Source organism: Cygnus olor, chromosome 2 (genome assembly GCF_009769625.2).
Source record: "Cygnus olor isolate bCygOlo1 chromosome 2, bCygOlo1.pri.v2, whole genome shotgun sequence".
Taxonomy (NCBI): Eukaryota; Metazoa; Chordata; class Aves; order Anseriformes; family Anatidae; genus Cygnus; species Cygnus olor.
The window spans coordinates 63,901,610-63,915,343 of NC_049170.1; the positions used below are offsets into that span (position 1 = coordinate 63,901,610).

General features: G+C 44.8%; 2 protein-coding genes across 7 annotated transcripts in view; one reads left to right on the plus strand and one right to left on the minus strand.

The window, feature by feature from the left end:
* EEPD1 (endonuclease/exonuclease/phosphatase family domain containing 1) overlaps positions 1 to 573 on the plus strand; it is a 107,332-nt gene extending 106,759 nt beyond the window's left edge. For both annotated transcript variants that reach the window (XM_040545664.1, XM_040545665.1), the window contains one exon: positions 73 to 573. In XM_040545664.1, coding sequence (XP_040401598.1) covers positions 73 to 272 — 200 coding nt within the window. In that variant the 3' untranslated portion in view covers positions 273 to 573. The remainder of the gene's footprint in view (positions 1 to 72) is intronic.
* A 6,620-nt stretch (positions 574 to 7,193) lies between these two features.
* The window catches only part of KIAA0895 (KIAA0895 ortholog), a 30,697-nt gene continuing 24,156 nt past the window's right edge, over positions 7,194 to 13,734 (minus strand). For 3 of the 5 annotated variants that reach the window (XM_040545669.1, XM_040545670.1, XM_040545671.1), the window contains one exon: positions 7,194 to 10,441. In XM_040545669.1, coding sequence (XP_040401603.1) covers positions 10,280 to 10,441 — 162 coding nt within the window. In that variant the 3' untranslated portion in view covers positions 7,194 to 10,279. The remainder of the gene's footprint in view (positions 10,442 to 13,734) is intronic. The other 2 variants (XM_040545668.1, XM_040545666.1) reach the window with 2 other exon arrangements.

Genomic DNA, 13,734 nt, shown 5'->3' on the forward strand with positions numbered 1-13,734 from the left:
CTTGTGGAAATGTTTAAATCCTGACATCCCTTCCACATTAATCTTTTTTCTCTGCAATTCTTTTTCACGCAGGCCACTGGGCTGTTGTGCGAGAAGGTCTCACAAACCCATGGATCCCTGATAACTGGTCCTGGGGCGGGGTGGCTTCGGACCACTGCCCCGTGTTAGCCGAGTTTTACATGGAAAAGGACTGGAACAGGAAGGAGGTGACGCGGAATGGAAATGGGGTGACCCTTGAGCGCAACGACTTGAACACTAAGCACGAACGATGATATGAACTGGGGGGGTGTCTCCTGGTCCCCGAGGAGCAGTCCATAGCTCTGTTTGCTTGAGACTCAGCTGCAGAGCAAAACTGCTCCCCCTCTCCCTCCTTCCCAACATCCTCCCCACATCCAGAAAGCATCAGCACTTGATTTTGATGGCCGTCACTCTGTGTTCCTCACAGACAGTTTTTGGGACAGTTACTGTCTCATGGCAATAGAGCAATCTGTAACTTTTTATGGGCACACAATGGACATTGCCTGGAGATTTGGATGAGAACTGTACAGAAAATAAAGTGTACTTTTAATACTGTATGGGATCTTTGCTAAAATGCAGTGAAGCAGGGCTTTGCTGCCATGGTGTGTGTGATGGTTACTTTTCTTTGCTTCCTTGTAAGTTGAGGGGAGTAGCAGAGGCCACAAAAAGAAAGACACTAAATTCTTGGCAATTCCTAAGTGCAGCTCAGCACTCGCAAAAATTGCTGAAACAGGGAAGCAGGGAAGGGAAGGGGGCCAGGTCCCTACGTGAGCAAAAGGACCTGAGTAGTCCCTCCTGCCCAGAGAAGCCCCATTCCTCCTCAGCCCAGTGTGGGTGTGGACACCTCTCATCCTTCCCTTCTTCTCCCTGCTTCTGGGCAGGGTGCATTTTGTCCTAGAAGGGCTTCACAGAGCTCGGCTTTGGCTTTCAGTTTGATGTTCAGCATTCGGTGATATTTTTTCCTGCATGTTAGCTTTCAGGAGCTGGGAAAACACTGACTCATCCCTTTGTAGAACCTGGTTCACTTCTCCACCCGTCGGCACTCAAGGCAATGCCCTTTGCTTTGCTTCCTCTTGGAGATCTCACAGGAACAGCCCTGGTCCTCTGGCCACTGGCATGGCAATCGGAGCAAGCTTCTAGAGCAAGAAGGGAGGATCAAAGAGGTAGGCATGCTGCACCCACCTCTGCCCGTCAGTTCTTCATGGATGGAGCCTTGTTTTCAATTTCTGCTTCTGGAAGAATGGGCAGTTCTGCATCCCTTTCCTGAGCTCATAAGCCTGTTTCAGGCACCGTTGCAAGGAGTCTGAATATGGCATATGATCATCGTACGCAGAGCAGGGATGATGTCTGCTTCCAACGTAGGGTTCTCCTATGGAGGTTTGTTTCTGTGCGTGTCCTGAGTGGGGAGAAGGACTTTGGTCAACAAGCTGCCACGGTAGTGCCTGGGAAGGAGCATTGAATTTACCAAGTACAAAAAACTTCTGAAGTAGCAATTAATAGAAAGTGACCTAGAGGGGAAACTTATAAGGACTGGAAAGAGCAATTCAGCACCTACAAAAGCAATACATTGCATGTGAAAGGCACAGAGCTGCCCACTAACCCAGCGCGTTCTGCTCCAGGGTCCAATATGACCACGCAGCACATTGTAATGCTGAGTGAAAAGGAAAGCTCTCTGACATGACTTATTGTGCTATAAAGGGAAAAATACTCCTGACAGCAGTGCCAAACCAAGGAGATGTTCTAACTGAGGGTGTTACAGCAAAACAATATAATATTCTCATAGCATCTTTGTGAGTTTAACTTTCCGAAAGACTGTCTAATTTCAAGTAGCAACAACTCACATGCAAACACATGTGGTTGAATATTTCAGGTGGTGTTTCTTACTGTATATGCAAAACTAAAACTGAAGCAGGGTGGGATAGCCTAGGTACGACTCTGCTCTGCAACTGATTTTAACTATGGGCTAATAACCCTGCATGCTGTGAGAACCCCATTTGAGTGCAAGCAAGGAGAAGGAAGCTCTTTGCCATGAGGGAGCTGGCAGCTGGATTCTTCTGAGCTTGCCTGGGGAAGAGACTTTTTTTCTCTCTTGCTTCAGTCTCAGATCACAATGAAAATCCTGCTGGATTGTTTAAGGTTAGAGAGGAGATAATCGAACAGGTCAGAGAAGCCAGCTCGGGTAAATTGGCGCTGAACAGCAAACAGGTTACTGCAGGAAACAGTGGTTTGGGGTCCTGTAGTAATCTACCATTTGGTTTCAGGCAAAGCAATAAATGTGCTGTTAGGAAAGAGGCATATTGTCTGCCTCCTGAATGCTTGCCAGGGCGCAATTGCATGTCATGCAGAAGATGAAATTGTAGTTCATGTTTCCACGAACACATCCTTGTTCTTAAGGCACTGTGCACACACTCACGCCGCAGCAGAGGGAGGTTTCATTGACATTTCAAGTGATTCAGTGGATGACTAAGATTTCAGAGCATCAGACAAAAATGTATCTTCACTTTCTCAGCAATCCCTGTTGAAAATGGGAGATGCAAGCATTTGTCCCAGATCATTAAACAAGGCAGCGAGAGAGCTGGGTTCCAGCTTTGGTTCTGGTTCCTTGCTGCTGCTTTGTCCTCTTCCAGCAGACACAATTTTGCTGTCTCCCTTTACTTTGATCCAAGTAACTCTCCTGGAACACTGCAAACTATAGGTTAGGATGCAATGGAGTTAGCTTGGTCAAATGAATACCACAGGAGTTGCATGGCAGTAAAATTCCCAAGATCATGCTTCCTCTCATGCATCTTGAAGCTATTACCTGTGGGCTGTGGTCAGTAACATATCTGCTGCCCACTGGGAGCGCAGGTGACCTCTGCACCCACCTGGGTGTAATTTGGCTTGAGGAAAACTTCATCCTGTGTTTGTTGCTACCTGTGAGACCCATGCTCATGTTTTCCTGCTGTTATCACACTTGAAGGCTGCAGTGGCTTCACAGCTATTGAAATAAAACCTGAAAGGCCTGGATCCCCTTTAATCTGCTGCAGGTATGAAGAAAGGCAGATGCTCTTTGGCCAGTCCCCAGTGCTTGCTGTCACTGGAGGGGCCCTTGCTTTTGCAGTGTGCTGATGAGCTGCTTATTAGTGCAGGCTGTGGTAGAGGAAACAAGCTGAGCCATGAGGCTGGGCTGCAGACTGCAGGTCACTTAGTCCAGCTGGCTGGGAGGGAGAGGGGAGTTCTAGGAAGGAGGTTGTGTGGTGAATAGACGTGCCCTAGAGCAAAACGGATCCTACAGGGCATGGGGAGTAGGACGGAGGAGTCTGGTACCTGCTGGTGGAGCTCTGCCTCATGTGGAGGGTCAATGCAAGGTACCCACCTGGTTAGTTCATGGTGGGAGTCAGCAGTGCCTGACTGTTTTGATAGCTTCACTTTTTTTTAAAGAGCTTGCTTTGCTTTTTGTATGCAATATTCTTGCAGGATGATAAAGTTATTATGAGACTCTTTCCCTCTTGGGTTTTGGAGGTCCCCAAAACCATTTGTTGTATCGTGGTGGCTCAAAAAATGAAGCGGTGGCTGATGTCCTCCTGCCTCTGCCGGCAACTGTGACTATGGGAGCAACCTTGAATAGCAATTTTATGTTAACACTCTTAATAGCAGAGGCAATGCTAGCCCTGATTTCTGTAGCTTTATTCCCCTTGCAGTGCTGAGGGAAGCAGCAACAATGGAGATGGCACAGAGAGAAACAGGGAGTCTTGCAAAAGACCTGTTGTAGCTATGGCCTGAAATACAACCTGCACCTACGTGCTTTGGGCTCCTCTCCCTGGGGTTATGTTTGAGGTTGAACCACATGTCTATAGACTGTTTAGGTACAGCTTTATTTTTTATAAGCATAGTCACTTCTGCAGGGCAGTCCAGCTCACTTGTGCATGATGAAGGGTGTTGGAGCCCTCCCCTGCCTGCTGGAAGTGAAATCTGGCTGCTTCTTACAACTCCTCTCTCCTCCTGACCATGTGCCAGCCCCAGATCTCCCCTGGCTTCTAAAATACTCACAGCCAAATTATTCTCCTTTCTTGTTTGCCCTGACCTGCTTACTTCAGGGCAAAGCCTCTGCTTTGTTCTGTGGGATTACACAATTAAGCATATTTATTCAGCAAGTGTCAGTTTGGTCACATGGCTTTGCAGCGTTAAACTAAACAGGGATGTAAATTGTTGAAAAAAAAAAAGAGCTGTGATACGTGAGGGATATTTTGGGGAGCTCTACGGAGCAAACACAAATAAGTAACTGTCCTGGAAATTAATTTCCAAGAACCTGGTGGTGACAGCAGTGGGCTGAATATATGCAGGTTCACCAAAGGTGTGAGCTTGATCAAACAAGGTTAACAGCGTGGGTCTTGGCGCTAAGCCCTCACAGAAACTAGTGATAGGCATCCTTTAAAGGACAGAAAATGTTTCAGCCACCAGCCATGCAGGCTTTTGGCTTTCTGAGCTTTCAAACTTTTATATAGAGTTTCTACGCAGCTAAAACTTCTTGCTCTACCTCTTAGTATTGATACAGTTTGGAAGAAGTGAAGAAACTGGAGAAGTCTGGGCTCATTCGCGTGTTCTTGGCTCATCATTCCCCCTCCTTTAAGATGCTTTAAGAGGCAATAAGTCTTAACAGCTTATAAATTCGCAGTTAGTGAGAATCTTTGTTGCATCGGGGAATGGCAGGCGTACCCTCACGAGCTGTTGTTACAGACCTCTCGTAGCTCCCAGCAAGGTGTTGGCTGCTGCCAGTTACTGCTTTGGTTGTGGGTGGTGTCAGGAGGCTCAGCTCCATGATCAGGTGCCTCTCATGGGAGGCCAAGCTTTGTAGGATAGTATATAATATAAAGACGCATGCACATTCAGGTGGACTTGCCTGGTTATAATATAAGATGAGGTTTGTTTGGTTTTAGGGTTTTAAGCTTTAAGTCCTTTTTATCTCCCGATCTGGAAGCAAAACAGCTTCCATGTGACATCAGAATAACTAAAAGGATTTACTCCAGAGTGCCCACGAGTTAAAGGTACTTTTAGGAAATATGTTGCTGGGTCATTCTTTGGCCCATCCTTCTGGCCATCTTGTAACCCTGCATGCTGAGATGTTCCCAGCTTGAGGGGTGTCCCAAGGTGTCTCCTTATCAGCTGTGTGAAAGCACAGGCCTTGTTTAATAGGAAAATAGGATGGAATGTGCACAGACCAGAACTGCGATATTGCACAAGCTTTGTGTGAGGAGACAACACAAGGTGCACCAGCTCCAAGCTCTTGAAGCATGTTCCCACCAGTTTTTAGGCAGTGGCCTTCAAGGAAATTTTTTCCTTCTCCAGATCACAGCTCCAGACCTCCATCATCTCTTTGCACACTAGCAGACAACAGGTTCTGCTATGTAGCTGGATAGTTATTTTGCATCCCTTTTCTCTTACTGCTTGAACACTTCTTGGGCGTCTTGTCTGTGGGAACTTTAACCTGATTCTTTTCACTGTAGGAATGTTACTCATTTTCCTGAATAATGAATAACTTCGAATGAACAGCTTTTGTGCAGGACGTTTCCCCAGCTTGTTACTGGCTTCCTCAAAGGGATTTCCCCTGGGACAGTCAGGGACTCAGGAAGAAGCCTAAAAGGGTTGGGGGCAGGAGGGAATGTGTGAGAAATCCCAAATGCGTGGGGATCAGGGAGCTGGTGAGGGTTCACCGAATTGCCGTTTGTCTAGGACACAGCTACAATGCAGAGGGCCCTAAGAAGGGTGGAGAGATGTCTGAGCAAGGATGCTGGGAGGCTTGGAGTGTGGGGCTGTGAGAGGGGCTGGGAAAGGAGGAAGGATGGAGAGCAGGTGGAGAGGTGAACCACAGCTGGGTGCTTCTCCTCATGGTGCTGTGCAGCTGGTGACATATCTTGCCAGAACCTGGAAAAGCTGCTTTTCTGGAAGCTGCAAAGCTTCTAGAGACAAAATAAAAGGGGCCTCAGTTTTCAAACATTCGGTAGGAAGCAGAAGAGGTTGAGTCATAGAACAAGTATGGATTTCTCTGGTGGGTGGAAGTTACTTGTCTTGTTTTCTAGGCTCGGGGATGGATGATGTGTTAGCGAATGTATTTGTGAGATAAAAAGGAAGGTGAAGGACTGGGATATTAAATTAAGGCAGCCTGAAGAATGAGTACTAGAGATCAAGACGAAATCCTTGGGGAGGAAATAACCAAGTAAGGTGGAGGGGAAAGCCTGGTCTGTCTTGTTTGGGTTATGGCATGAGATAGAAGTAGGGTCTATCTATGAGAACCTTCAAGCACAACTCTCAGGACTGCTGGGCTAGGACCTCTGCTACTCAAATAGCTGTACAAGGGAGGCTGGTACTCATGCATGCCCTTTGGTTCTCCTCCAAAGCCCCGCAGCATTGCACAAGGCATCCGAGACGCGTCCCCTCCACAGGGCCTCCTTCCACCCTGCTCCTGCGCTGCCACATGTGAGGAGCAGCGTGGCCTGGGGATATACCTGCACCTCCAGTCCTGCTTCTCCCACCACCAAGTCTTCTCATAGCCTCTCTGGCCCCTGTTGTGCTACCAGAAGCAGGGTTCCCAGGTGAGGTGGGCAGACAGAAAGCCGTGCCTGGCCTAGGGACCACGTGCAGCTGTGGTGTGGCCTGTGTGAGTGCCTTCACCAGAGGGAACCTGGTGCTGCCTCCTGAACCTGGGAGGTTCAGGAGCATGGGCTCCAGCCTCATGCTTCATGTTACTGGCACTAAATTACTGACACCATTACTAAATACTCATTAAGGGTTGTGGGGTATCCTTAAATATCATCCTTATTTATACGTGAGGGAGCTGAACCACAAGGAGACGACAGGACTCCCTGGAGATAAACAAGTGTGAGAGGGCGCAAGGAGCCCAGAAACAAAGCAGCAGGGAGAAGCAGGGAGGGCATTAAAATGTTGAAGCAGAACATTCACAGTTGCTGTTTCCCCCATGGTGCTAAGAAATGCATTGCTGCCATGTGGCTCCAATGAGGCCTCAGACTGTGCCCTAGAAAAAGGGAAGGTGTGTAATTTCTGACAGAGCAGAGGGAGCCATACCTGATGTACGCCTTCAACGAGGCCCCGTGGCAGCCCCTTTGTGACTCCAACCCCAAGTGATGTTTCTCAGAATTGTGCCAGAAAGCCTTCATGTGCAGCTTGGGATGTCCAGCTAGCTGTAAAGCCAATGCTGCCCGAAGAGAGCAACACTACAGAACACTTCAGTACTCTAATCTCTGTCATTCTTTCAGTTAGTTTTATTTGTAAAACTTGTATAAAAATCCCTCAAAACGGGTCTGGTGAAGCACGGTGGCTTTCCCAATGTTGGCCACCTTTCTGTATAGGAACAACACAGAAGTAGTGAGACATCCATACAGCAAAGCAACTGGACCAGACAGCTACAAAAGGCACTGTCACATCACTGACATCACGAAACTTGGTAGTGACATAAGCTCACATGCACTGCTGTCCAAAAACTTTAACTTCAGTACCATAATTTAGTAACCAGGCTATTCACAGTATGTAGGGCGGGAAATTCAGGAAAACTTACAAAAGCTACACTTCAAAATTTGAAATACTTACAAAGGAGCAAGGACAAATCTGACACTGAAAACAGAAGCTGGCAGGTTTTTCGTCTACAGCTACAGTAATATCTTTATAGTGACCACTTCCAGACAAACCTTGCACTAGGCAAATCTATTTCTAGAATAAGGGAGAATAGAAGTAGTTCAATGACTTTGGGGAAAAGGAGACCGGTTTTGAAGTAAAGCAAAAAGGCCTGCAGTAGCATTTAGGGCTACAGGGCAGTGGAAGAGCGAAGTGGCTGCTGGAGGAAGGGCGGTGGGCATGGTATCCTGCGGCAAAGCAGGGTGGCTAGCACGGCCTCCTGGTTCCAGGGACCTGGGACAGTAAATATCCATAGTTCATAACACACAAATACTGGGGTAAGGGACAAAGCACTTGGTGTAGAAGTAAACAAAGGCAAGAAATTCTCTATAGTAAGAAAATACCAATTCAAAACTGTCTTTTTCGTGAAGGCCTGGCCCTCTTATGTACCCCTGTATCTGCAAAGTGAGCGCAATGAGCTCAAATGATCTCTATGTGATTTACTCCGAAGATGGCTTTTGACTGTGAACTTTGACTTGACCTCAGCCACGTCTGGCTTTCTTTCTACTTCCAGCAAAGAGTCCAAATCTGAATCCAGATAGCATGGGTGCAGGACTGCAAGATGACCCCATCAGGCTGTCTGCTCGGTTCAGTTCTAAAACAAGGCTGTGCAGGCAAAGCTACAAGTGACTAAACTAGACGGTCTGAGGGGGAGAAAAAGGGATTTTATTTCAGCATACAGAGGCTGAAAGGATTTCAGATCGTGAACAACACTGACAATACAAAATTAAGGCTGCTGTGAGGAGTTCTTGGTCCTTGCCTTGAAAATAACCAAATTTAGTAAATTTATGTTTGTTGAGTGCATCTTATTTTTTGAAGCAGTCAGCCAGCTGCTGCAAGCACACCGCAATACTAGCTAAAAGGCATCTGGTTTCATGGCATTACTCAAAAACCTTCAGACCTCTTAGCCAACTGAGAACTTTTCCTCCTGGATTTCACTATTTTCCTATCATGAAACATGTTCTCAGGATTTTGCTGTCATGGCTGTTAATGTCCTGGGTGTAAAATAAGGCTGGGGAAGGTGGGAGGGTTATTCCATCCTTTTTATTGAAGGATAAATGGGGAAGATAGGGATGCCAGGGCTCAAACCCATGCAACGTGGCATGGAGGAAACAGTGGTTCCATCTACCTGCCTCCTCCAATGCTGGGCCTGTTATCTGTGGGACAATGAAGTAGGGGAAGAAACAACAGAGGCTCCTCCAAGGCCCTCCCCTGTTCTTGCCCAGCCTCTTGTACCATAGCAGCTTCCTAAGAGTTCAGATTTACCCTGGTAAAATACTATCTACTAAAATTAAACTCTTTGTCAAAGTACTTACAGATGCAAAACTCAATTTGCCTTGACAATGCCATAATACTCTGGATTCAGAAAATGTAGTCTATGTAGTAAGTCTTCCTGCGTCACATAAGCTATTTATCATTTGACTATCCATGCTTTACAGTAACATACTTTCTGTACATGTGTCTGGATGTACACCAGCAATTAAAACAGAGGTAAGTTTGCTTGAAGTGGTGTAGCACTTCTATTGGAACACAGGAACAGGGCACTTGTGAGTTGTTTTTTTCTCCCCATCCATGTCTCATTTCTGCGCTGAGCTCTGCAAGCTCAAGCTTTCTGCAGCTTGGAGGCCTGATGCTGCTCAAAAAGTGACTTGATCCTCTGTAGGCTCAGGTGACCTGCAGAAGAAGTGGGTGTTGTCTGCTGTGCTGACTTATGTTCCTGTATTCCCGAATTTATTTATAACAAAGGTCACAAAATCCCAGTTCTGCCCAAGCCTCCTCCCAAAATGCTACCATACTGAACTCACTAGCCATGCTATACTTATCCTCAAAGCAGGATGACCCTTTCCAGAATTCAACTTATTGAAACACATACTGTACAGATAAAGACGTAGAACAGTGTTACAAACCGGTGGGATAAAGATGATAACTTTGCTACCTGTTTACAGTCATCAAAGCAGTGATACTTTTTTTCTTTTAATGCTAAATCTCCTAGTGAAAAAATCAAACTTTTTATAGCTTTTGATCAGAGCTTTAATCCTATTGCACAAAGACCTGCTTCTGTGCACTGTGATTACTTCTTTACTTTTTGTTGCTGTTGTTGCAGTGATGACCAAATAGGAAAGAGTTGTGCAGTGATGTAGCATAATATACAACAGTGCAATCATCATGAGCTGTGAAAGCTGACTAAAGACAGAGCATATATGAATAGACAAAAGGGGAATCTCCCCTTTCTCTTTTCTTCCACCTCTAAATCTGGATGGGAAAAGGTAGTATGTTACAAAAGAAAGCGTCAAGCACTATGTCTAGCCTACAAAATAGAGTAGATAACTGGACAGATCACTACAAAGGAATTCCGAAGCCAAACTTAAAAAAAAAATACACAAACTTAGAAAATGAAAAAAAAAAAAAAACACCAAACAAAACACAACAGTATATAACCACAATGCAAAAGGAACATAAATGGACATTTTCTGAATTCCATGTATTCTAGGCACCCTTCCCTCCTGCCCCACCCCTTGTAAGTCCATTCTTGTAAACTCTGAGAAGTCCTCTTCTACATCCTCAGTTTTACAGAGTGAATGGTTGAATAATACTGTTAATTTATGAGATCCTGGAGCTCCTCATCAGTCAGCTCATTGACTTCCATAATCTTTTCCAAGTGTTCCATATAGCGGGCATGATCTTGCAGAAAGTGTGGTACCCTCATGTTCTCAATCACAGCCAATCCTTTCAGGCGGTCCACATCCTCATATGAAATCTGCAAAGAAGGACATGGGTTAATTCTGCACTGTAGTCCTGCTACTTATTTGCTGTGGCTCTAAATTACCTTTTGTAGATGAGAAAAGATTTCAGAGCAGGGGGATTTAAAAGCTTGTGAGATTCCTTTAAAAGCAACCCTAGAGCATGAGTGCCTCAATGGAAGATGTGAAAAAAGTGTAATTTCAGCAAATGCCTACATACTTCCTGATTCTGCTTTTGATTATATCAGTGAACAGATGCACATAAACCTGAACAAGACTGACCTACAACAGCTGCAGGAATACAGAGGGAAAGGATGGAACACGTGAGTCCTGGGGTCTCTTCTCAAAAAGGTGGAAATATCGATATAAGAATGGAGAATACGCTGGGCCTGCCACTGAGGAACAGGAAAGGGAGTGCAGACAGGCATGGAACAGGAAGCAGGCAGGCCTAGGCTTTGGGAAAGGCAGGGTGCCAGGTGACCTGAACTCTTGTTTTTGTTTTCACTAGCAAATGTGCTTATGCAAAGCTAAATTAAAATGCATCTCTAGTAACAAACTAACCACAGCTTGGGCAACCTTAAGCATCCCCCCAATTTTTTTTTTCCCTTATTTAATAGGGTAGAAATTAGTTTTGCCTCTTGGCATCAAAGCCTTCTGGGTATAGGTGTGACATTTTAAAAGTTTTTTCCAGCTGCTACAAGGCCTACTACTTATTTTCTGTAATGGAAGCTGAGATATTTTTGCCATAGTCTTATGATTCTACAAGCTAGGACCTCAAATCTTTGAGCTCACAATAGCTCAAGGTGCTGCAAGTGATAGTCCAGAAAAGTACGAATGCTTTGGCTGTGCAGTAGCTACACAGGCTGTCCTGCAAACACAGAACTGGTCTCCTTGGGCAAACATCCAGTGTGATGAAATTCATGTGGTTGTCGCTTGTCTACAAGCTGCGTGTGCTGAGGCACCCTACAGACAGAAGCATATGTGCTGGCAAAAACACAAGCCTGGCCCTGCTTACTAACTGGCACATCCTATTTCCTCACAGCAGGTTTGTGCCAGGTGGCTTGAGAGTGGAGCCTGCACCTTTGAACCTTTTTAACCCATGTTTTTTCTACGGAACTGAGCACTGCTCTGTCAGAGCTCCCTGGAAAAAGCCTGCCCTCTTAGCAGGTGGTGGTTCCTATTTTGAAAAGGTTAAAGCAAGCACAAATCTTCCACCAGTGTGTAAGAGACATCAAAGGGCTCTCTGGAAGGATAGATAGGTCTAATCCAGATTGCTAAACCCACTCCATAGAGGCGGTCAGATGTGGGGTGCATGTCTCACTGGTGATAACGGGAACAAAGTCTGCAAAGAGAATGAACGTGCCTCTGAGCAGACTTGTAGGCTTTTCTAGTTGCAATGACGAGATGCATCCTGACTTAAAAAAAAAAAAAAAAAAAAAAAAAAAACTGTACGTATGTCCAGGCTTACTCAAGTCACTCAGATTCTGCTGTTTGAAGACAGAGGGGCATTATACCTCCATTACTGTATTTAGAAGTAGATACAGGGGAGCTATACAAGATCATACCATCTCCTCTCAGAGGCGCAGAACCAAATTAGATTAAATATGAACCTTCTCTCCTGTCCCACTTTTAAATTCTACCTCTTTCCCTCAAAAGAAAAAAGGAAGACCCTTTTTACCTCATACTTATATTCAAGGGTTTCTGCTACTGCTGCAACCAAGAAACAGGTATCTGTGATTGAAGGTATGGTTTGATTGGGATTGCTGTAATTGCTAAAACCCACAAAAGATGATGTTCTGAAGAGATTAAAAACATAGTCTCATCCTACTGTGGCAATGGGTTGTCTTCCTAACCACATATAATTAAAAATATTGTATTAGGCTAAAAAACAAAACAAAACACAACAACAAAAAAAGAGGCTAAAACAGGCTTACTTAGGCTCTTTGTAAATTGTCCGCATTCCTGGAAAACACAACTTGATTTTCCTGGAGTATATGGAGATACTGGAGTGAGATGACTGAGAGAACTGAACATCTGCCATATGAGGAAAGGCTGAGAGAGCTGGGACTGTTCTGCCTGGGGAAGAAAAGGCTCAGGGGCATCTTACCAATGTTTATAAGTACCTGATGGGAAGGAATGAAGAGAGAACCAGACTCTTCTCAGCAGTGCTCACTGCTCACAGGGCAAGAGGGCACAGATTAAAAGGCACAAAATTTCATCTGAACACAAAACACTTTTTTTTTTTTTTTTTTTTTTTTTTTTACTGTGAGGGTGGTAAAACACTGACAAAGGTAAACTGTGGAATCTCCATCACTGGAGATATTCAAAGCCCTTCCAGACAGCTGACCCTGGTTGGACTAGATGATCTTGAGAGGTCTCTGCTGACTTCAACCACTCTGTGATTCTGAGAGCAGGCAGTGTTCTTACAGATGGATTTCCAGTTTGATTGCAGAAGCGTGCAGTAAAAACAATCAGAGTAGCCTTTAAGTTCTCTTGATCTTAGAAGTTGTAAAGTCAAGCATTTGTAAATCATCATACTGCTAGAATTAAATTGCTTGTAGACCCCTAATATAAGTGCCTTCTGTGTGGATTACAATTGAATCTTCAATTATATCAGCAATGACGATACCTTTTTGAAGAGGGTTAACAATACTGCAGTCCCTCTGAAGAGAGCAAGGGATAAAGCAGTGCAGGAAGGGTATGTGTTCAGTACCAATTAGCAGGTAGAAACTGCTTGGAGTTAAGCAGCCTTAAAGCAAAAGGAAGTTTCAGAGAATAAAGCTGCAGAGACTTATCTGACAGCGCAATTTCTTTTAGAGGTTTCTAACTTGGTTCAGTGACATAAGTAGTTCTGCTCACCAATAGGGATGTTTCTGGCACTACAGGCAATGCTTCTTAAATGTGGACCAAAAGCCTCTATTATAATATGCTATGCCCCTTTCTCAGCCAGTGAATGCCAAGCAGGCAAAAATGGTATACCAGCTCTAAATGCAAGCGTAATAATATTAACTTGAATCCTGTTTTGTATGACTATGAACCCTGTTTTAGGAACTGTGGAAACTTAGCAATCCAAGGAATTGGTTCAGGAACTCTGACAAAGTTTATACAGTTAGTATGGTTTTGTTTATCATTTTGAGAACAAACAAGCAATGACAAAGGACAGAAAATATGATCTGTGAATTTAGAAATAACATGTATTGTGGAAAAGACAGATTTCTGGAGAAAAAAAAAAAACAAAACAGTGAGAGGAATTTGAGATGAAAATCACAGTATTGCCTCTCCCTTTGTGATGGAACAGGATGCCTTAACA